The sequence below is a fragment of the Pteropus medius genome, unplaced genomic scaffold, assembly GCF_902729225.1.
Source record: "Pteropus medius unplaced genomic scaffold, Ma_sr-lr_union100, whole genome shotgun sequence".
Lineage (NCBI taxonomy): Eukaryota > Metazoa > Chordata > Mammalia > Chiroptera > Pteropodidae > Pteropus > Pteropus medius.
Window position 1 is genome coordinate 18,299,483 of NW_024351073.1, and position 24,088 is coordinate 18,323,570.

Genomic DNA, 24,088 nt, shown 5'->3' on the forward strand with positions numbered 1-24,088 from the left:
CTCTCCAGTGAGAAGGAGAGGGAGATAGGTAAATGAATTCTCTGGCTGTCATTCCAGATTTGTGGTGTGTGCATAATGAATCTTTTACTGTCGTGCTGATGTGTGCTCCCTGCCTCATGATCATATCTTTTGTCCTCGGGTTGGTTTTCTGTGTAGAACCCTGGCTATGCCGGGCGGCAGGAACTCCCCGAAAACTTGAAGGTTAACTTCCGCTCCGTGGCCATGATGGTGCCCGACCGTCAGATCATCATAAGGGTGAAGCTGGCCAGCTGTGGCTTCATCGATAACGTTGTCTTGGCCAGGAAGTTTTTCACGCTCTACAAGCTATGTGAAGAGCAGCTTTCTAAGCAGGTGTGACATTCTGAAGGTCTCTATCTACTTATGCATGTTTCAATTTTTCTATTCAGTGAAATTTCCTCATTTTGAAAAATCATAGACTGAGGCTGTTGATAAAATACCTTATTGATACAAGGTAGAAGGTAGTATCATTACAAAAATAATTTTATATGCATAGTTTATTAAGAAGTACATTTAAAGGAATTAATATTTATGGTATGGAAATGAACCGAATACTGTCTGAACTCATTTAAGAGCTGAAGTATTATGGATATTAATTTTTTCTCTTTAACCTACTTGTACATTCATCACGATAAGTGTTATGTATCCTCGTAGTTTTCAGGAACCTCTCAGTCATTTACTCTTACTTCCAAGCTCATTCAAGTATTTGGCCAAGCTTTGCTAATTGTCTTCTCTGTTGTAACTTCCTTGCTAATTTCCTGCACTGTTTAGAGTAGCAGGTTCTGACATCACGTGGTTTCAGAATTGAGAGGCTCAGAAGTAACCATTTATCGTTTCTATATTAATTATCTATTGCTGCATAACAATGTCACAGCAAAATTACTGGCTTAAAACAATACGCATTTATTATCCCACAGTTTCTGTGGGTCAGGAGTCCTGGCAGAACTTAGATGTATCCCCTGCTGACAGTCTAACCAGGCTGCAGTCAGGCGTTGGCTGGGGCTATGGTTTCATCTGATGCTTGACTGGGGAACAATCTGCTCCGGGTTCACCCAGATTGTTGGCAGAGTTCCGTTTCTTGAGGTCGTATGAGTGAGGATGCAGCTTCTTGCTGGCTGTCGGCTAGAGGAGGCCACCTTCAGTTCCCACAGGCTGTGTGCGGTTCTTTGCTACATGAGCTTCCCCAGCGTGGCCACTTGCTTGCTCAAAGTCAGCAAGGGAAAGAGGTTCCTGTGAGATAGGTGCTCCCATGTTGTATTCATCAGAATTCTCCAGAGTAGCAGGACCAGTAGGATATATACGCATATATAAAAGAGATTTATTATAAGGTTTTGGCTCATGCAGTTTTGGAGGCTGAGGGTCCCATGATCTGCCATCTGTCAGCCAGAGACCCAGGAATGTTGGAGGTGTCATTCAAAGGATTGATGGTGTCGATTATAGTCCAGATCTGATGCCTGGAAGACCAGAGCACTGAGAGCAGGAGCAGATTGGTACCCCAGCTCAGCAGTCAGGTGGACAGAGGGCGAATCCCACCTTCCTTGGGTCCTCAAAAGCTAGACGGTGCCTGCGACACTGGGGAAGGCCACTTGCTTTGCTCAGTCCAATTCACACGCCAATCTCTTCGAGAAACGCTCTCACAGACGATTCCAGAAATAATGTTTAATCAGCTATCTGGGTATTTCATGGCCCAGTCAAGTTGATACATAAAATCAACCATCACAAATCTTATATAATGTGACCGCATAATCATGTACACGTAATCATGTACAGCCTGTCTCCTTGGCCATATTTTATTATTAGTTAGAAGCAAATCACCAGTCCTGCCCACACTTAAGAGGTCTAGATCATACAAAGGCACAAACTCCAGGAGGCAAGGATTATGCCACAGATTTCTAGGACATATAAATAAAAATTCTTCAAAGCATATGCTCAATAATAATACTTCGCAATAAATAGAACAATATACCATGAGTAACATCTCCTAACGTGTGTAACGCTTTGACTCTCTCTTCCCTCTGGTCTCCATTCCAAATGTCTTTGGATCTAGATTCGTTTTTATTACCCACCGGTTCCACTCCATCGCGTTCTCACTCACGAGTTCTTCCCCTGTGCGTGTTCATTCACACACAGAACTTTCTGACCGGGAGCGTTCTGGTCGGACCGATCCTAACCGTTTGCTTTTTGCCACCACCATTCCTGTTTTTTTTTTTTTTCCCTGTTCGTCGTAGAGTTTTCTTACTCATTCTTATCTTTACCTCTATCAAAGAAATATTTTTCCATGCTGTTTTTCATACGTTGAAAAACTCCAGCATCCCTGACTCCTTTCCTCTCAGTATTTTAGTTCCTCTTCCTGCACGCCTCCGGCCCTTCCTCACAAGGTCATTGCGAATAATGAAGTGAGTCAATGTGTACAAAACAGTTGGCCCCATGCTGGTCTCTTGGTGAACGTTGTGTGAATCTCACTTCATGCTCATGGATTTAACTGAGTCCACTTCTAAGTTTTCCTTGATTAATTCCATCCACCAGCACTTTCCATCATTATTACTTTTAATGCAAGTTTGCTCATTTTTTTTATTTAATTGCCTCTATCAGAATTTAAACTCGTTGAAGGTAGGAACTCAATCTCGGTATTTTTCTGTGCTCTATTCTCCAAATGATTAGTATTAAATGAAGTGCATTGCTCTCAATTACCTTAGCAGATAATTGTGTGGTTTTTTTTTTTTTGGTGGTAAAAACATAGAACATTAATTTTACCATCTGAACCATTTTAAGTGTATAGTTCAGTAGTGTTAAGTTTCTTCACAGTGCTGTGAGACAGATCTCCAGAACTTTAGGATCTTGCAAAACTGATACTCTGTACCCATTAAATAGCCCCTCGCTTCCCCTTCCCCTCGGCCCTGGGTAACCACCATTCTACTTTCTGTTTCTGTGCATTTGTCTACTTTAGATACCTCATCTAAGTGGGTTCATATAGTACTTGTCTTTTTGCGAGGGGCTCATTTTACTTAGCATAATGTCTTTGAGTTTCATCCATGGAGCGTGTGACAAGATTTGCTTATTTTTGTGGTTAACATTCCATTGTGTGTGTGTGTGTGTGTGTGTGTGTGTGTGTGTGTGTGTGTGTGTGTGTGTTTATGTGTGTATGTCACATTTGTTTATCTGTTCCTCCCTCGATGGGCATTTGGGTTATTTCTACCTCTGGCTATATGAATAGTGTTGCTATGAACAAGAGTGTACATATATTGCTTTGAGACCCTGCTTTCAATTTTTTTGGACACATACCCAAAAGTAAGATTACTGGATCATATGATAGTTCTATCTTTAATTTTTTGAGGAACTGCCATATTGTTTTCCATAGTGGTAGGATAATTGGTTTTTAATTATTCACTTTGTGTGTGCTAAAATTTGGCATGACTGAGTTTTTGTAAATATATGTTAAAGGAATAACAAAGTTGGGGGCTTGGCTTCTGATTTGTTCTTATTCTTCTCCCTCTAGGTAATACTGGGATGTAGCTACTTTTCCTCCTCCTCAATATTCCCATCTGTTTACTGATTAGTACATCTATATGGCAGTCAAAAGTGAGATCTCAGTTTATTCTGGTTCAGAATTTTAGCTTTAGAGATACAAGGACTGTTTTTAATGGATGATTAAGAAGAAGCTCAGGGGGCTATGTATACTCTAAGAGGAAATTTCTTTCTTTCTCTCTGTCAAATTATATCTATTAGTTCTGATTTAAGGAGTTAAATTGATGATACAGGAGATGACTCTTTTGGGTAGTCTCTATTTGCTCAAAAAAATATATTGATTAAAAAATGTATCGGTCCTCTGTACAAGTTTTCTTAAGGAAAATCAGCATTTATTCGTTACTGCGAATAGGTCTTCTGCCAAATTTGTATAGTTTCCATGCCTAAGTGAATGTTGAAAATAAGCCTGGTGCACTTCTAATTCCCAGGTGCATTATGACTTTGGTCTTCGTAATATCCTGTCAGTTCTGCGAACGCTGGGGGCAGCAAAAAGAGCCAGCCCCATGGATACAGAGTCCACGATCGTCATGCGTGTCCTGCGAGACATGAATCTTTCTAAACTGGTGAGATTCACAGATGGAAATGTTCCACCCACTTAAATGTCAGTTCGACTAACTAAGCACAAACGAGGCATAGAAATATTTATTTAATAGGCTCATCTTTAATATGTTTAATTATCAGAAAAAGCACCAGAGAGCACAATTTTAAACTGTACTTTTTCAGAAGTCCTTTTTGTGGTAACTCAAATCTAATCTTACATGTGCCTATCCCCATAAAATTGAAATGGATTTTTAAAAATCCACACGTTAAGTTTTCAGATACCTTGAATCAGTTTTGTGTTTTAGAGCTAAAGAGCTCATCTTCTTTAAAGTCTGTAGAGCCTGGCACGAAATCGTATGTAAATTTGACAAGTGCATAATCATTTCATACTTTTTTCATTTCATAGGAGAGATTGATAAGCAACTGTCTAGTATCAGGGATCTATATATAGTGCGACAGATTTTATTTTGAAATAAAAGCATGTATTCAGTTCTAATCTATAAATTTGCCACCGCCATTTAAAAATTTATTTTAATTTAAATGAGACATTATAGACTAGGTAACAACTCTCAAAACTGGTTATTTCGTGGAAGGGTTGTCAAGTAGGCAATATTTTCTTTCCTTCCTTTCCCCTTCTTCTTCCTCCCTTTTAATCTTTTAAAAGAAAGATTAATAAATCTTTTTTTAAAAATAATTTTTAATTTATGAGAAACACTATGGAAACATTCCTTAACTTCAAAGAAAGTGATATTTTATTTACTAATGGCGGTAATGAAATGAGCTGGGCTCTGCTGGGCATTTTCAGTTTACTTGGATGTTGTTCGTGCCAAAATAGTTGGTCTGATTTCCCTTTCTTTTTAAGATTGATGAGGATGAACCTTTATTTTTGAGTTTGATTGAAGATCTCTTCCCAAACATTCTGCTGGACAAGGCAGGTTACCCTGAACTGGAGTCGGCGATCAGTAGACAGGTAATGCATTTCACGGGCATCAAGCACCGTGTCTGTTTCATCTGCATTTAATTGGCATCAAGTGGGGCCCAGATCTGTGAGTTCCGAAGACAGCACCTGAGGCTGTGACTACAGTTTTAAGGGAAGCCATTGCACAGCAATGATAGCGCACCTCCTTCTGGGGGTACCCTGACATCCCATAACCACATCCGGTTGGCCTTGCGCTAGTGGCCCTGTCATTGGTGGAAACCGTTCCACGCCAGATTCCCGAATGAAATGTGATGAGCCAGCAGGGGCCGGTGGGGCTCAGCTGGTGGCCTTGCTCATGCTGGGCATGGCTCTGTCTGCCATCCTGGTTGTTTGCCACAGTGCTTTGATCTCCAGGCTCCTGCTGCCGAGTGTCATCTGCAGTGATTTCATGTGGCTCCTCAGCTGTCACTCTTCCTCCCCAGGATCACTTGTGATTTTTTTTCTTGGGCTCTGAGGGTTACCAGGCTATGTGTATCATTAGGTGTCTGAATGTCCCATGATACTTGGTGCAGCTTCAACTTTTTATAGTCTTCCTAGGAATGGAAATGAATTACGTAGATCTCGTGCCTTAATTTCCTTTCCTATAAAGAAGAGTTTGAGAAAAATGTCGTACAGAAATGGTGCTTAGCCCATATTTATAAAATGTATTTCAGTTCCTCGAAGATATTTGCAATAAAATCAAATATGATAGTATTAAATGGATATTTTGCTTTTTTAAAAGTCAATATATAAGAGTTAATCTCCTTCCTTATCAGGTAAGAGTGATAATTCATTTTGCAAATGGTTTCTTCATCATGTGGCTACATTAATTGTAGCATTACCTAAAAAGCTAAATATAAAGCAATTTATACGGTGACTTACGTTAGTAACTTGTAGCATATGAAAAATCTGAAGCGCATATACATTGCATAAAGTAATATATGATTATTCTCTGAAAATAATTTAAGCAAAAGTAAAGCTTCACTCAGTGGATTTAAGCATCGCATGGTGGTTAAGAGCATGGACCGTGGAGCTGAATTTTATAGATTCAGATCCCAGCTCTATAACTTTATAAGCAATAATCTTGGGAAAATTGCTTAGTCTTCCTGTGCCTCAGTTTCCTAATCTGTAAATGAAGATATCAGTAGTACAACCTTATAGTGTTTTTATGAAAATTAAATTTTGAATGATTCGAAACAGAGTAACTTCCATGTAGATATTTAATAGATAAATTTATAAAGATAGCTTGAAATTTATTTGGAATTTCAGTCAACCCGGTATGCTAGAAATTTTCTGTTATTAAATGTCATCTTCTAAATTCAACATTTCAAATACGTTTTGATATTTAAGTCTTTATTCTTAAGTTGCTCCTAAGATGTATGTACAATAAAATATTAATATAAACATGTTCATTTCCCAAAGATAAATGCAGATGTTTCCTGTTAGCTTGGCATAATATTTGATGCTATTCAGCTTGCTTTTTGTCTATGTATCTATATTCTTTTATGCAACATATTTTTATTGTAGTAAAATACAGAACATAAAATTTATCATTTTAGCCTTTTTAAGTAGACAGTTCAGTGGCATTAAATACAGCCACATGACTGTGCCGCTGTCACCAACCACCCATTTTTAGAACTTTTCTCATCCTCCCAGACTGAAACTCTGTACCAATCAAAGGGTAAGTCCCAGTTTCTCAACACATCCCCCCATCTCCACGCCTGTGCTTACCTTGAGCACGATGATATGGCCCAACGCGGGGCTTTTTATGTGTGTGTGTGTTTTCAGGTCGAAGAAGCTGGTTTAATCAACCATCTTCCTTGGAAACTGAAAGTCATTCAGCTGTTTGAAACGCAGAGTGTGCGGCATGGGATGATGGCCCTAGGGCCTAGCGGGGCAGGGAAAACCACGTGCATCCAAATCCTGATGAAAGCCATGACAGGTAGGGGAGCGGCCAAGCCGCGTTGCGCTGAGCGACACATTTAACTAGTTGTGACACACTCACGTGCCCCAAGAGGACAATAACGTGGATGCATTAATATATGTTTTTATGGGAGGAAATGCTGCTTTACTGATTATTGGGTACATTTTAGAGACGACCCATTATATTAATGGACCAGAGAAGAAAAACATTTTTTTCCAGCCTTATCGAGTTATATTGACACATAACATTGTGTAAGTTTAAGGCGTACCATGTATTGATTTAGTGGATTTACATATCGTAAAATGATTGCCAGCACAGCGTTTGCTACCGCCTCCATCTTGTCACAGAGTGACCATTTCTTTTTTGTGGTGAGAACATTTAGGTTCTACTCTCTTGGCAGCGTTTAAATATATGATATAGTAATATTAGCTATAATCACCATGCTGTCCATTAGATCTCCAGACTTGCTCATCTTATAACTGGAAGTTTGTACCTTTGACCGGTACATTTCCCCCACCCGCCCTGGTAATCCCCACTCTGTGTTTCTATGAGCTCAGCTGTTTTAGCTTCCATATACAGTAAGTCCTCACTTAACCTCGACGATAGCCTCTTGGAAACTGAGACTTTAAGTGACATGACATATAATAAAACCGATTTTCCCAAAGGCTAATCGATGTAAACTAGAGTTAAGCTTCTACAGCACATTTCTGATCACAGAAACATCACCAAACTTCTAAATAAAGACTCCAAACGCTTCTATGTTAAACATTGAAGTAAATGTGAGCTATACACACATTTAAGAAAGATTAATAAAAACAAGAAAGAGAATTATTTTCTAACCCTTTCACTCTAGTCCGGGGCTGTGGATGGCCTGAGCCTCTCCCGGCAGCTCAGAGCTCAGGGTGGGACCCATTGTGGACAGGATGCCATTCATCACAGGGCCACTCCTGCATTCACTTGGACTGGGACAATTTTGGTACATCAGTTAACCTGATGTACACATCTTTGGGATGTAGGAGGAAACCAGAGTCCCTGGAGGAAACCCACGCAGACGTGGGGAGACTGTGCGAACTCCACACAGACAGAATCCTGGCCAGGAATCGATTTTTTTTTTCATCAGTGTTGTAACAAAATGACATTGAATGAAACAACATCCTTGAAGACCCGCTGTATAAGTGATATCGTGCAATATTTGTCTTCGTCTGACTTATTCCACTTAGAATGATGCCCTCAATATGCTTCCACGTTGTCTCAAATGGCAGGGTGTTCTAGTTCCTCATGGCTGAATAATATTCCACCCTGTCTGTCTATCTGTCTGTTTATCTATCATCTATCTATATGTACTTATCACATCTTCTTTATCCAGTCACCTGTTGATAGATACTTATGTTGTTTCCATATGTTGGCTTTTGTGAATAATGCTGCAAGAAAAACACTTTTTAAAGTGACTTTATGTACCGTGCTATATGTTTTGTATGTGTCAAGTCATTTATTTTTCATAATAATTTTTAGATATAGCTATTATTAGCTATATCGTACAAAAAAGTCAAGGCTCAAATTCAGAAATGCTCACAGTCCCAAAGATGACAAGTGATGGGTAGGACTCGGCATTAAGGTCAGGGAATGGAAAACTGATAGGAAACCCCCTTTCCCAACACATCATATTGCCCCCAATATGACTTAATACACCATACTACCTCCCGATAAGTATGAAATAATTCCAGTCTCTACTCGGAAAGTCTATATATCAAAAACCATCCTAATCATAAACTCATTTTCCACCTGGAATCATATATTTTTCTGGTATAGTTAAACAAATGCATTTGCTTTCCAAATATCCCTAAGCTTACATCTAGCCTGAGGTCCTCTGGGATAATGCACATTGCCATGTTCATGATTATTCTTGTATTCTACAGTTCTGATTAATCATTAATGACTCTCTTCCCAAAAGTACCGGCAGCCCTTAGCTGTGGCAGAGTTGAGTTCCAAAATTTCACAGAACTTTGGCTGTCAAGTGCATCATGCGTGGTCCTGCAGGGAAGGGTGCCTGGGTAGATGTCCAGTCAGCCCATGGAACCCTAATGCCCTGATACTGGGTTCACGGTTGCTGGAGATTGCATGTGCTTGCCCTAAAATCCTGCACATGCTGGATTTAGTCTCAGTTTCCTTAGCTATGGGATGAAGTGAATTCTGTACCTCAAAGTTCTACCTGTTGGTTCTTCACACTCAGGTGAGTCTATGCTCTCAGCTAGAACCTATCTCCACAAAATTAGGCTTCCTACTTTTGTTGTTACGAAGTTGCCTTCTGTAAACAGTAAACCACAAATGCACCTGGCACAATGGCTTAAACAAGATGAGTACTAAATATTAAGCAATACAGATACATTATGTATAATATGTCTGAATTATGTAATTCAATGGCATCGCTGGTGTTAGAGAAGTTCTTTGCAAAGATAAATTACTCATTAGACTATTTGCTGTTTATTAACCTGTTTTTGGTTTTGGTATGTAGGCCAAACATTTGTTATCTTAAGCAACACATTGTTTCCTGTTGAAAACTTTAACTATCCAAAGATCGAGAAGGTAATTGGGCTGAACTTCTACCAAAGAGGTGTGAGACCCATGTATCCATGTATGTTATTTGTTCTCTCATTCATCGTGTATTTTTTCATCAACGTTCTTGGATGTTCTATACTTGGAGGTTCTGCTAGGTTCTATACTGGAAATTGGAAAGCAGGTTTGAAAAAAATGGCCATGCCCTCAAGAAGCTTACAGCTTAACGGAGTAACAGAGATGGGCACAGATGATTATGAGTCAACATGAAATTACTACGAGGAAGGTTTGGACAGAGGTGCAGAATAGCAGAATTTTTCCTAAGGAAATTCTAGAAAGGCTTACAGAGCAGGTGCTACTTCACCTGAGGTTTGAAGGTTGAGTAGCAAGTGGATAAAAGGCATTCTTAGCAGAATGAAGGGTGCAGGTGGGAAGGTCTGGAGAGAACATGGACTACCCGGGGGAGTCTGCGACATGAATAAAATGTCATTTGTGTGTGTGTGTGGGGGGGCGGGGAGGGGAGAGAGAAGGATGGGGAGCAGATGCTATCGTGCCCAGCGTGACACCTCTTTGGCCTTCCCATGCTGTAGATGCAAACCCCCAAGCCCCCGTGGTGTCTCCCAGTTTTTCAGCTTTACGACTTTTCTTGAAGCTAAGGAACTGGCTCAGGAACTGGAAGCGTGGGTTGGGTGGGAATTAATGCTGCTGAGCAGCCACATCCTCATCTAATGGGGGATACAAGTTAATGACAGACATCCCCCTCCTGTCTTTTGGAGGGACACCACATCTATGACCAGCTCAGCAATGCACCCTTCGTTGGCTTCTCTCCTTTCCTGTCTTGTTGTCTCTTTCCCCTGACTTTAAACTCCCAGTATCCACATCCTTGACCTAGGCTTTGCTTTTGGGGGATTCAGGCTAGTACAGTGCCCTTGGCTTGAGCAGCTTTGTAAGTCATGCCAATGCCTAGCTTTATTCTGTGGGCGATGGGAAGCCATTGAGTGGGGGAGTGGAATGGTGGCATGACCAACCTTGCGTGTAGAAGACCCTCCGGTGGCCATGTAGAGGCTAGGCAGGGGGAGGGTGGAGTAGTCTGACATCCATAAGAAGGTGGCAGTATGAAAAGGGTGCCTGCCTCCTCTAGGGCAGAGTCCATGAAGGTGGAGTCATCAAGATAGTCAAGAAATGCCTAAGAGGAGAATGAAGAGGAAGTAGTTTAACCGACATTTTGAAAGCTAAGCATTTTTTGCCTTAGAGTGCTTTTATAAAAATGTTATGGTATTCTAAGTGAAAAATGATACAATTCTACCTATGACCAAAAAATGAAATGTTTTTTTATATGGGCAACCGATCAAGTCCAGTTTTTACCTACAATACTGCCATAGCCTTGAAGAGTTTGTGGCCTTTTGTAAAGGGTGATTCGATTAAAAAAAAAAAAAAAGTATCGCCAGTCTTATGGGTATCATTTACTGAAAAAGCTGAATTGTGACTAAGTTGAACTGCAGCATCATGAAATATTATAAATAATTATTTTCGTTATTTTTGTGATTTTGAATAAAAATAACTCCGGCGTAATTTTCTAAATGAGTTTTAATGTACCACCTTTTCTAATGTGCACGTGTGCATGTGTGCCCATGTCCATCTTTCACACGGTGTGTGATATTTTAGCACCTATTTTTATGGTTTTATATTTTAGGCCTTATTCTTCTCTTTTCTACTTATTAACTGCAGCCCCTTACATAGAGAATCCAGCCTATTTAAGAGTAATTTTAGGGTTTGGAGGATTCAAATTCCAGTCTTGAGCTTGGCCCCAAAATAAAGTGTTTGATTCCTGCAACACCAATTTAGCTTATTTTTCCCAAATGAGCAAGAACACATCTCAGAAAATCAATGCTGATAAGTGAGATTGAGGCATCTTCTGGGAGATATTTAGATATAAGATTTCATCTAGGACACCATGAACCCCAAAGGTTTTTGACCTGTGAAATTTGAAAAACTTCTGGATGACGTGGATTCCTTCATCAACTCTAACATGATATCCTTCTACTTCCCTTATGTAACACGTAGTTTTCTTTTTCAGATGATAAAAACGAATGTGCTTTAGTCAGTGAAATATAATGAGGCTGATTATGATGACTTGGGAATGCAGTAAGACATATACTTTCAATTGTAATTTTGCATTTTCACGTTTTGAGCACCTGCTGATGGCACACCACGCATTAGTGCAGTGTTGCCTGGTGATGGCTTGCTCTACACCCGAGTTGTTTAAAATTTGGATGTGTTTGGTGTAGATTGTGGAAAACCGCACCGGGAAATGAGGATGAATCCCAAAGCGATCACGGCCCCACAGATGTTTGGGCGGCTCGACGTGGCCACAAATGACTGGACGGATGGGATATTTTCTACTCTTTGGAGGAAAACGCTGAGGGCTAAGAAAGGTAGCAGATGAATTGCTAGTTTTATTTTCGACATGTCCTTCTAGATAAAATCCTTGGTGGCCATTTAGAATTAGTAGAACAACTGTATTCTCCATATAATATCTTAGCCAAGACCGAGAAGTCATAACTCAGTATGATATTTGTAAATGTTGAAACACTGAAATTATTGATTGGTGTATTTAACGCTCCCTTCACACACACCCCCCGCTTATTTTTTGGTTACAAAAGGAATTATCTTCCTTTGGAGAAAATATTTCTCTGTTCCTGTGATACCTTAGAATAAGGTATGGAAAAGGCTGTTAAGGAAAAGTGATAGTACCCAGTAAAGTGATTTTTACCATAACTATTTTCAATGAGTATTTAAAAAATGTTATTCTTAGTTAAGTACAGCCTATAAAAAAACCCACTAATTCTCCTATAAAATCACAGGAGGAAGTGGGCTTCCTCAGGAAGAAAATTGCATGTATCAAAATGAAGTTCATAGTGAACTAAGAAATTATTCTGTTTATATGTACTATGCTGCTGTTTGGTTGTTATTCAAAGACACTCATGAAGGGCTACATATGTGCAACTTCTTCTCTGGCCTTTGGTGGGCTCTTCCAGGGGAGCATATCTGGATAGTTCTTGATGGTCCAGTCGATGCCATCTGGATTGAAAATCTGAATTCCGTTTTGGACGATAACAAAACCCTCACGCTTGCCAACGGCGATCGGATCCCCATGGCTCCGAACTGTAAGATCGTGTTCGAGCCTCATAACATCGACAACGCTTCACCCGCCACCGTCTCCAGGAACGGAATGGTGTTCATGAGTTCTTCTGTCCTCGACTGGAGCCCGATTCTGGAGGTATGCTCGGAGACTCTCTTTCGTATAGCCGACGAGAGAAACAGATCCTGTAGTGTTCTTCCCGAGTGTGTGCTGATTTTTCTGCAGGCCTGCGGTGTAATTGCATTTTCATGCTCATGTTTATGAAAGATCCTTGAATGCTCTGGGCCGTTCGTACCCTGATGGCCCCTTAGGTTTATTCAAAGCTCTTCTTCTAATCACGTCGGAGCTGTGATTTCTAACCCTTGGGTAGTGGAGTAATTGCGAGGCCCAGGTGAATCAATAATCCCGCCAAACTGTGACCGAATAAGTAAAATTTAATTTTGTCACTTTGGGGCTTCATGACATTTTTAAAAGGTACTCATTCGCATAAAGTTTGGGAGCGAGCATCTTAGAATATGAACTTGAGGACAATTTATTAAAATTGCATATAATGGATTTTTATTAGACTTAATAGTCATAATATTAGTTTTAAGTTTGTATTTGGAAATAATATTTCTGATAATATCTCCTCAGTTCATGATATGGTATATTACTTTGTATTCCCACCAATATATTCTAGAGTTTATTGCTTATAATTAGATTATAATTAAATGCCGTGTATACTTATTTTACTACGTAAGGAGAATGCTTATTAGTTAGATAAGCCATCTGTAAAATCTTTCATGACACTGTTCACCAAATTCATTATTTTCATTTACATAGGTTTTTTGAGACGATTTTGATAGAAAACTTGCGAATTCATTGTTTATATCAAGTAGATGTTTATTTTATATTGCCATTAATTTTTTATGCTTCTCTTGGGTATATCCTAACTTATAATAATGTATTTTCAGAATTTACACAACTATGAGTCTCAAAAGGATTTAGATTTACTAATGTATGAAGATATGAAGAAGGGGATTATATAGCAAAATGATGCTGACATAAAGTTGGATATGTCACTAAAAATGCTTCTAAAGGTTTCTCAATTAAATTATTCATGCATTAAGGAGAATACAGGGTTTTCAACCCTGGTCTTGCAAAAATAATCACCAGTGACGGTTCTTAAAATAACAGGTGATTGTGTCACACTCCAGTCCTACCATATTAGAATCTCTGGGGAGAGGGGATTCAGGAGTTTGTTTGTTTGTTTCTTTCTTTGTTTAAACCACCGTAATAGATTTAGGCTTGGTAACCACAGATACAGCAAATTCCAAGTGAAAATATATTCATGCGATTTTCCCAAATACTTCCAATTTACAAAGGCTTTAAAAAAATACTTTTAAGCTACTAGCTAATGAATATTTAGAGTTTGCTATTTATAGAAGAAGTTTTTATTATATTCTGTCCATGTTGAGGCCGAGGAAGGCCATATTTATGTTACAGCTGCCTAATGTTTTTACATGCTTTTGAATAATGCAGTATCTTCTTGCAAGTGGTTAGGAAGAGGCAAGGCTTACAAAGGATCAGGTTGGACATCTTGAGAGCAGAGCCAGGCAGCTGTGAGACAGTTAACAGAGGACAGCAACGGAGAAGGCGTCCAAGGGAATCCGTCAGATTGAGGGAGCCGAGATGATTACTTGGCCCTGTGTATGATGCTTTTTTGGTTCCATAGACATGGAAGTGCTACGTTTTGTTTTTTGTTGATGTGGAACCATGGTCAATTCATGAATCGATGAGTAATTTGGAATCAACATTTCATTGCTTCTGTTCAGAGTCTCTAAGAATGAGCTGATCTCATGATGCCAATGGAACTTTCTTCACCTTAAGAAAATATCGTTTTGTGTTAAGTGGTATTCTGTTATAAATTACATGTACTTTCCTAATATTGGGTTCCACCAATGACCGAATTCTCCATTTTCCTGAGTATTCTTTGACATTTTTCTCCATTGGTTATTAATTAAATTAGAAGAAATAAAAGGGAAAAACAAGTTGTGCTAACCTTTTGTCTCTAATTTTGTAAGGTCTGGGTGTGGATTTCCTTTGTTCATATTTTATTCTGTTTTTCTAAATTATTTCCATATATTTGCCTCCTCATTTTCTCTGGGCATATTTTAATCAAGAGCTGAAGACTTTTTCTCATTTGAGACTCAAGACTTGAGCATATATGTAGTGTAATAGAAATGAATATGTGGACGCTGGAGCCAGACTCTGGGTTTGAATTCTGGCCTTGCCTGCCAGCTGTGGGGTCCTGGGCATGATGCTTACATTTCTTGGGCTTCAGTTTTCTCATCTGAATAAAAGGAAGATAATAACTCCTACCTCATTAAATTGTTTTGAGCATTAAATGTGTTAATACGTGAAAGAATTTATAACAATTTATAACATGGCCTATCATAAGGGCAGTATAATTATTAGATATTATTTTTATTGTTAATTGTTATTTTAAATACTTGTCCAAAAATGGCCATTTTCATGGTGTGCTAATAAATTTAATTAACATATTAATCTGTAAACCAACAGGGTTTTCTTAAAAAACGCTCGCCTCAAGAAGCTGAAATTCTTCGTCAGCTGTACACCAAGTCTTTCCCAGACCTGTACCGCTTCAGCATTCAGAACTTAGAATACAAGATGGAGATGCTCGAGGCCTTTGTAATCATGCAGAGCATTAACATGCTGCAAGGTCTGATCCCTCCCAAGGTAAATCGCTCAGTTTTCTAGAGAATTTCTTTCTTATTCACGAAGCCACACCGTGCAGAGGGTGCGACATTTGAAATCGATTGTTGCAGCTATGGGGTAAGAGGGGTGTTTCGGACAGGGTCCCTGCGTATTTTATTTTTTTCATTTCTTTTTTTCCCCACGAAGCAAGCCATGGGTTTGTAAGTTAGTTGCAGGCTCACAGTCATCCAGTAAGCATTCTAAACTCATTTCGCAGCCCAGCTTGATTGGTATTCCCAGAGCTCAGTTCCACGTTTGTTCTCGTTTCATTTTTCCTTCTCTTGCTGTTGTTTTGGAGGAAAACTGTTGTCCCTTTTATGTCTTGGCTATCTTCATTAAAACCTCAAAGCAAAGTTTCGGTTTAAGTAATTTAAAGAGTTTTCCTTCTTGTGTGCTCAGGAGCAAGGTGTGGAGGTCACAGCGGAGCACCTGGGGAGGCTGTACGTCTTCTCCCTGATGTGGAGCGTTGGGGCGCTGCTGGAGCTGGCTGGCCGGCACCGCCTGGAGCTCTGGCTGCGGTCTCAGGCAGCATTGGCCTTGGATCTGCCACCCCTCGCGGGGACTGAGGACACCATGTTCGACTATTATGTCACGTTGGATGGTGAGCGTGGTCTCTTCCATTCAGCAGTAACACGCAGGAACAGTTATTTACAGATGGCTAATATTCACACACATACTGTGTGTGCATGTGTGTGTATGTATATATATATGTGTGTGTGTGTATATATATATATATATATATATGTGCACATTTTCCCTTGTTAAATATATTGTATACTGAACTTTTAATAAATTACATACAAATTTAAAAAATCCCCGAGTCAGATCCACTTCAGCCATTCATTTGACGCGATCTGCAATTTATATAAAAATTACAATATGTGAAGTATATTTTTACCAAGTATGTGTATATCTACATGCCTATTCTATATATATACTTGATGTATTTTTATGTGCATACATATATAAAGTACATATATACACATATATGAAGTACACACATATATACAGTATTTGTATATGGCATCCTAGGATCTTTTGTTTTTGGTCTTATCATTAAGGAAGTATGTAATGAAAAAAGCTTGTGAGATTGACATTTTAAAATGATTCGAGATACATACTACTGTCACTGTGTTCTGTATTTTTATATACACTTCATGTTATTGAAAACCTACATATTTAGAAAGAAAATACCAAGATACTTCTTAGTATTTCTTAATAGTACTACTCTGGAATAGTTCCGAGGGAAATTTTTGACTCAGCTAATACATAGTACTTAGAGCTCTGATTTTAATGACCTTTACTTTATGGGGAGGTTTTGGAAGGTGTCTTCATGAGAGGTCATGGGTGTCCACTCCTTACAGTTAGTTAAAACTGTACATATATACACATATATGAAGTACACATATATGAAGACGTAGCGGGGAGGGGGAAAAGGGGAGGTAGATGGGATAAAATAAGTCAAATATGTGGTGACAGAAAGAAATCTAACTGTGGGTGGTGAACACGCAGTGCAATACATATATGCCTTGCTGTTGAATTGTACACCCGAAACTAGATTTCGTTAAGCAATGTCACCATAATAAAAGTAAACCAAAAGAAATTTTTAATAGAAATATGAGGAGGTAAATGTTCTCTGCTGACCCCAGGTAACTGGATGCACTGGAACACACGTACCGAGGAGTATGAGTATCCATCTAACACCATCCCAGAATATGGCTCCATCCTGGTGCCAAACGTTGACAACGTGAGGACGGATTTCCTAATTAAAACCATAGCAAAACAGGGCAAGGTACAGCTCATTAACTTTTATTGAAAACGGTATATTTTAAAATGTCAGTTGAAAACACGAGGCATCTTGCATTTGCTTTAGAATGTTTTATGTTGCTGTTTAACATAAATGAAAATATTATCCAAATTAGTATACTTCTTTTATTATTCCTCAATAACAATATTAGAGTTTAATAGATCTAATTGATAATTAATTATTTCTCATGTATTAGTTGAGAGAAAGTCAATTTTGACTTCTTTTTCCAAAGAGAAATGCTTCTCTTTTGATTATTGTTTTAATTGGCTAGGGCTGACATAATAAAATATCATGGACCGGGTGGCTTAAACAAGAGATTTTTGTTTTCCATTCTGGAGGCTTGAGGTCCAAGATTAAGGTGTCAGTCAGCAGGTTTGGTGTTTTTCTGAAGCCTCTCTGCTTGGCTCACAGATGATCGTCCGTCTTCTCACAGTGTCTTCCCAGGGCCTTTAGCTGTGTGCTGTTTCTTTGTGTATGCAGATTTCCACTTCTTATAAGGATGTCAGTTAACTTGAACTACAACCCGCCTTAATGGCCTCATTTGAACTTAATTATCTCTTTAAAGACCCTAACTTCGAACAGTTGCATTCTGAAGTCCTGGGGTTGAGGACTTCAACATATGAATTTAGGGTGGCACAATTCAGTCCAGGACAATCATTTTATTGTATTTGTTAGATTTCTTTCTCAATTTCTATTTTAGGCTGTGATGTTAATTGGTGAACAAGGAACGGCCAAAACGGTCATAATCAAAGGATTTATGTCAAAATACGATCCTGAAAGTCACATGATCAAGAGTCTAAACTTTTCTTCTGCCACCACCCCACTGATGTTTCAGGTACCAGCCCTTTGGTGTGGCTCGTGAAGCCCACCCGGGTTTGTGATCAGCGGGAGGCTAGGTCTCATCACCATTCTGCCGTGTCCGCTGAGCTGCACCTGCACGCTCACTGCCATGCCATCTCTGATGTGTCTCTTTTGAATTAAAGGCTGTATACTTTTCATATCTCTTCCTTTCTCTTCATTCTCTCTGTCTACCTCTACAGAATCCATTTTTTCTTGATTCCACGCCAGGGTATTGGTATGGAGGAATCCCCAAGCTGGTCTTCGTTCAAGTCTAACTCTCTTCCAGTCTGTCTTTTATTCCCCTTCCCAACTCCGGCTCCTACATTGTCACTTTTACGTGTGGTTCCCCCACTTAACATTCTACAATGGCTCCCATTATCAATTACAACAGGGAATAAAATCTTAGTATCTTAACATATTCGAGATTTTACCCAATTCTATCATTGAGGAGTAACAGGAAAATAACCCCCTCAAATCTGCGTCGTTTTTGTCAGTGAAGCTGCTGAGAACGCCCTAGGTTTGCAGTGGCTGGCTGCTTGTTTTCTCCTGTTCCTAAGTTCTTTAAGACCCTATCAAAACTGGGGAAGAAAACTAAATGTCAAGCTTCCATTGTGTTTAAACCGTCTTCCATATCTGTATTAGAACAATTAATACATTGATAGAAAAGATACATGTCATATATTGAAAACGGAAGGGAAATGTTTAGGAGAATATAAATCCAAAAGACTCTCCTTTTGATTAACTTTGTTGTTCTTTAGTTGTTGGAATGAAAATATCAAAGAACAGTGAAAATTGTGAAGAGCATAGCTACATCGTGGTATTTTATCATTTATTGTAATTGGTAGCTGCAGACTGCCAATAAACTAAGACCATTGATTAAGTTTCTAAATAAGACTGTCAACTATATTTTGTTCCTCTGTTGGAGATGGCATTTCCCCCACTGGCTGGCATTCTGCCAAATGAATATCATTTACACAGTGTAGTGATGGGTGTGGGTCTTGGGGGGAAAGTTAACCCCAAATTGCAGTGGCTCAGCAGTGGTGCTTTTTGTTTGGGGAACAGCACATCAAATTATCCTAGGCTGGCAAGATGCTAACGTTTCATACATTCCTTGATGTTGTTTTAGATTTAAAGAACTTTTTTTAGTTTCACTTTAGGAGAATATTCTCTTTAAAGATTGTAATTATAACTTGTGGATGCAGGTTTTAAAACATTAAATCAAAGTGTGATTTTTTTTTTCATTATGTTGGGTATTATCTAGCTTTTCACATTTCTTGAGACAGGCTTAAGTCTTTAGGGCAGCAGTGCAATTCTGGCAGTAGCTACCTGGAATTACTAAAGACTTTACAGGTGAAGGGCTCAGGCACTGACAAGACATCCCTCACTTCAGATAACAGCCACAAGGTTCCTATGACCCTCTCAGTTTTGATGACTCATGAAATTCGGGAAACTGCTATGCTTGTGGTTACAGTTTTAACATAAAAGATATGAATCAGGATCAGGCAAAAAAAAGAGATGCATAGGGCAAGGTTTGGGAGGGTCCCAAATGTGAACTTTCTGTGTCCTCAGAATGCTTCACCCTCCAGGCCCATGGTGTATATCACTAACCAGGAAGCTACCTAAACTACGACGTCCAGAGTTTTTACTAGGGTTTCATTATATAGGCATGATTGATTGAATCATTGGCCATGTGACTGAGCTCAATCTCTAAGCCTTCTTTCCTCTAAGGAGATCATCTGATAATACATATTTCAAAGCCTCAACTTTCGCATGGTTTCTCTGGCATGAGTAGTATGAAGGACCCACTGTGAATAATGCAGAATTCCTATTACTCAGAAATTCCTTGGGTTTAAAGGCTCCCTCCTAGGAACTAGGGACAAAGGCCAGCCAGATCCTGTAGTGTGTAACAAGACTGTGTCACTGTATTTTTCTTAGTTACTGTTGATATTTACTCCCTTAAGGTGGTAAAGATCTGTGGTCTCTGTCTCTTTAACATGAGATATTCATTAATTTCCTAGAAAAAGGCATACATTATCTAGAAAGCAACTCATTTGTTGACATATAAATTCATAAACTATATAATAAATTTCTAGCAGTGGTATCATATTGGAAGTATCATAATTAGAAGAATAATAAAGCAGGTTTTTAAAGCATAAAGATCTATATTTTTAGGGTCCTCTTATCTGATTCACAACACTCAGCCCAGTTCCTTCCTGTCCTTCAATGTGAAGGTGGCACCAACTAGTCACCGTTTCATGCTCTGTTCAGAAGACTGTAGGATCATATACTCCATTTAGAACCTGTTTTGACTGCTGAGCATCAGAGCTTTCTATTAAGCTAGACTCATTAGTTTTGGAAAGCTTTCAATTAGCCAAACTGCTGTAATTAACTTTCTCACTATAATTTGCAGCCTTTCCTGCTAAACAAGGGCTGACGGAGAGGAGCATTTGTCTCTGTGTCTCCCACTTATCTGGACCCAAACCAAACTGAAATTGTCCATGTCCCCTGCATTACCATAATGGCAGGTTGACCTGCCAAGGGCACATGTCTGTTACTTAACAGGTGATTTTCTTTGGGGTTTCCTTTATGTTTACCAGGGTGTCACTTTCCTATCTCTTATCAGTAGAAGGACTGACCGTATGTTCCTCTTTTCCTGGGACTTACTTCCGTTATCTGAGATGAATAATTAATGGTGTCCTTGTCACTATTAAGAGTGTGTACTTTGGGTAAAAATCATATAGTCACCCTGTTCTTTGGCCAAGGGATTTCAGTTGGTCTTTTAAAAGAAATGTCTCATTTTTTCCCCCAAATAAATATTGTTTTAATGTACTTTTCTGCTTTTGAAAGTAATCCATACATATCTTTAAAAATTTTCATAAAACAGAAAGATAAGAAGAAAGTGAAAGTTTTTAAAGAGAATGTTTGAATTCTGGAATTATCTTTTCTAAAAATAATCAGAAAGTGTTTTGAATACAAGTATCTTATAAATGTTTTTGTTGCATTTTCTTTTTTCAAAAATGAGAATCATAGAGCCTGGAAGGAAATGCCACATTTTTTTCCCTAGACTCAGAATCACGTTTTGAAATGAAATCTCATGCAGAAGACTAAGCTATAAAACAGGGAACAAGGAATTTGCTTCGGTGGGATTGGAGCCAGGCCCCTGAGCCTCGTCCATGCTTCCTCCAGGGTCCCTACTTCGCAGAAAATTCTTTTGACTCCTCAGAGCGCAGCAGGAGACTAGTTTCCGAGGAGAGATAATAAGTGAAAGTATTTTTTCATGCTAAAGTTCTCTCGAAATATCAGGTTCTCCTGTTACTATTAAAGCACTCACGTAGAGCGTTGAGTTCACACATTATTTGGTAGCAGAACCTGTGTGGAGGAACCAGGTTCCTGTGTCTCTCACGGCGCTTTTTAATTCACCCATCTGCACCCTTCCAACAGCTTTTCTTTATCCACATTAATATTCAAATGACTGATTGATCACCTAGTAGTCCATTTGTTTGATTTTTAGCTTCTAGTTATATGTTACTGTATCTTCACATTTCAGATATCATTTTACTATTTATAACGTACTATTACTTTTCATAATAGTACTTTTTATTTTATTTTATTTATTTATTTTTTTGGCAAGGCAACCCTTGGTTGACCTCACAGATTGCAAAGACCTTGTCAGCTTATAATCCCTAATTTTTTTATTTTTTATGCCCGCAGCACCTGGTCTTCCTAGGTGGTCTCCCTAGGTGGTCTCCCATCTAAGTACTAACCAGGCCCGACCCTGCTTAGCTTCCAAGATCAGATGGGATCGGGCACGTTCAAGGTGGCATGGCCATAGACCATAATAGTACTTTCTAAATGTACTATTGCATTTTAAACTTTACTAACATAAGACTGTTTTCATTTGGTTTTGGTGAATTATAATAAAATGGGAAGATCTTACACAGGCAGTAGATTTCTAAATAAAGAACATGAACTCTTCATTTTTATATTTTAGCTAAATGGCAGATATATGGAAGCTTAAAATTAAGTATATTTTATATTTCAATTTAGTCGGATAAAACATGTATAAAGATGATTTAAGTGATGATATATAGAAATACCTAGAGTAATAAGAAAATGATCTTACCTTTTTTATAATGCACTAAGCTCACTAAATGCTTTTATATATATCATGTCATTTACTGATAATACTCTTGTGTTTATATATATATATATATATGTATATATATATATATATATACACATATATATATGTATATAAAATTTAGGTAGCTTTATGTACACTCCTACTTCTAAGCTTGGTTTAGAAATACTAAGTGACTTGTATCAAATCACAGAGTAATAAGTGGGAGAAGTAACAGTTTAACCTTTTTTTTCTGACTTTAAACCCAGTCAGAGCTATTGTATAAAGCCATGCAGGTTATGCAGATTTGCTCTGTGTCCCATTCACAGAGATAATCGAGTGAACTGCAAACCCAAGAGTTGGGCAGTGCGCAACCTCTTCAGCTGTACGTGACCCCACCAGTAGCCCTTCCAACGCAACGTTTCTCCCTCTGTCTGGCTGGGGAAATAGACGTGGGCACCGCCACGTGTAGCTGATGTGATAAGTGCTACTTACAGTGTAATCTGAGTATTGCGGAGCCAGAGGAGGAGGGGATTGGTTTGCTTAGGGGATTACGGAGATCAATATAATGAAAGAGTTGACCATTACTTGGGGGAATTTAATATTTTTATTAATGGTAGAGACTGCATTGTGTATTAAGAAAGTAATTCAGAAAAGCGAATTGCCCCAGCTCGAGGGCTCCTCACGTAGAATAGAGAAGGGCAGCTTTCATCATCTGCGCTCCTAAGTCTTTCTGGGTTCCTAGCCATCTAGTTTTCATTCCTTAAAATGCCACCGTCACAACTGGAATTAATCCTGGTCTTCCATCTGTGTGTAAGGTAGACGCCAAGATCAGAATCTTTTTTCGGTTCCGCAAATTGCTTAAGATGATGTCATGCTGACTACTGTTCTCTGATTTCAAAGAAAAGTTTTTTGTTTATTCCCACAGAACAGTATAAACTGGCCTTAGTCCAGGCTCTTGCTAGAGATTTCGATTGTTTTTTTTTTTTCTTATCAGTAGCGGGGCCGAGAGAAGTGACATTTATAGAAGATCATTCATCTAATCAATATTTCAGAAATTGTGTTTGGCTAACACTAACCCTGAGAGATTTTTTGGGTTTGGAAATGGCTATTCTGGGAATATGTAAATAAGGATGTCATAATGAACACTGCAAACCAGCCCATGAGATGAGTATCAGTTTATGGTATGTGTTTTGTTGTTAACTGAGTATGAATGCATAAAGAGCTTGAGGGGCCAGAACAAAGAGACCATGGAGTGTTTAGAAATGGGACTGGGATGGCGCGCAGGGAACATCAAGGATTTCAATGTAAGTCACTGATGGGGAACCATTGGAATGTTGGGCAGGATTGCATTGCCCCTTAGGAAGTTCATTCTGGCGGCAGAGGGGAGAACAAGAGGGAGGAAGGTGGCTGCACTCAGAGGGACCTGAGAGGTGATGGTTGCGGTAATTCCTCAGGAGGGAGGCTGGGCTGGACCAAGACGATGCGAGTGGGGATGGAGACAGCACAGAGGTCCATTCGAGTTGTGGTTAGACAGGACTTGTTGGTCGAGTGGATATTGTTGGAGCAAAGGGATAGAAGAGAGAGAAAACGTTAAAGATGACTCCCAAGTTTCTTGTCTTTATCTGGGTATCGAATGTTGACTGATAAGTACATTGTACCAGATAGCTTTCTAGACACTGAGGATGTGACGATGAGCAAGTTACAAGGTGCTGGCCCTTTTTACATTCTAGTGGGAGAGACAGACAATCATCAAATAAACCAACGTATCTGTTTTTATTAATTGGGCCAAGGTTTATGCCACCAAAACAGCGGATGAGGTGGGAACAGAGATCAAAAAGATCAGGGAGAAAGTGGGTGGCAGAATACTACAAAGACGACCCATAATTCTTTAGAGCGATTCT

The 24,088-nt window shown here is 39.1% G+C and overlaps 1 protein-coding gene and 1 pseudogene across 3 annotated transcripts in view; one reads left to right on the forward strand and one right to left on the reverse strand.

The window, feature by feature from the left end:
* DNAH5 (dynein axonemal heavy chain 5) overlaps positions 1 to 24,088 on the forward strand; it is a 226,859-nt gene that overhangs the window by 117,064 nt on the left and 85,707 nt on the right. For all 3 annotated transcript variants that reach the window (XM_039842769.1, XM_039842767.1, XM_039842768.1), the window contains exons 38-47: positions 157 to 351; positions 3,972 to 4,106; positions 4,946 to 5,053; positions 6,830 to 6,983; positions 11,807 to 11,953; positions 12,557 to 12,798; positions 15,223 to 15,399; positions 15,817 to 16,018; positions 17,067 to 17,209; positions 17,925 to 18,059. In XM_039842769.1, the coding sequence (XP_039698703.1) occupies positions 157 to 351; positions 3,972 to 4,106; positions 4,946 to 5,053; positions 6,830 to 6,983; positions 11,807 to 11,953; positions 12,557 to 12,798; positions 15,223 to 15,399; positions 15,817 to 16,018; positions 17,067 to 17,209; positions 17,925 to 18,059 (1,638 nt within the window). The remainder of the gene's footprint in view (positions 1 to 156; positions 352 to 3,971; positions 4,107 to 4,945; positions 5,054 to 6,829; positions 6,984 to 11,806; positions 11,954 to 12,556; positions 12,799 to 15,222; positions 15,400 to 15,816; positions 16,019 to 17,066; positions 17,210 to 17,924; positions 18,060 to 24,088) is intronic.
* LOC120586386 (uncharacterized) lies at positions 21,767 to 21,898 on the reverse strand (annotated as a pseudogene).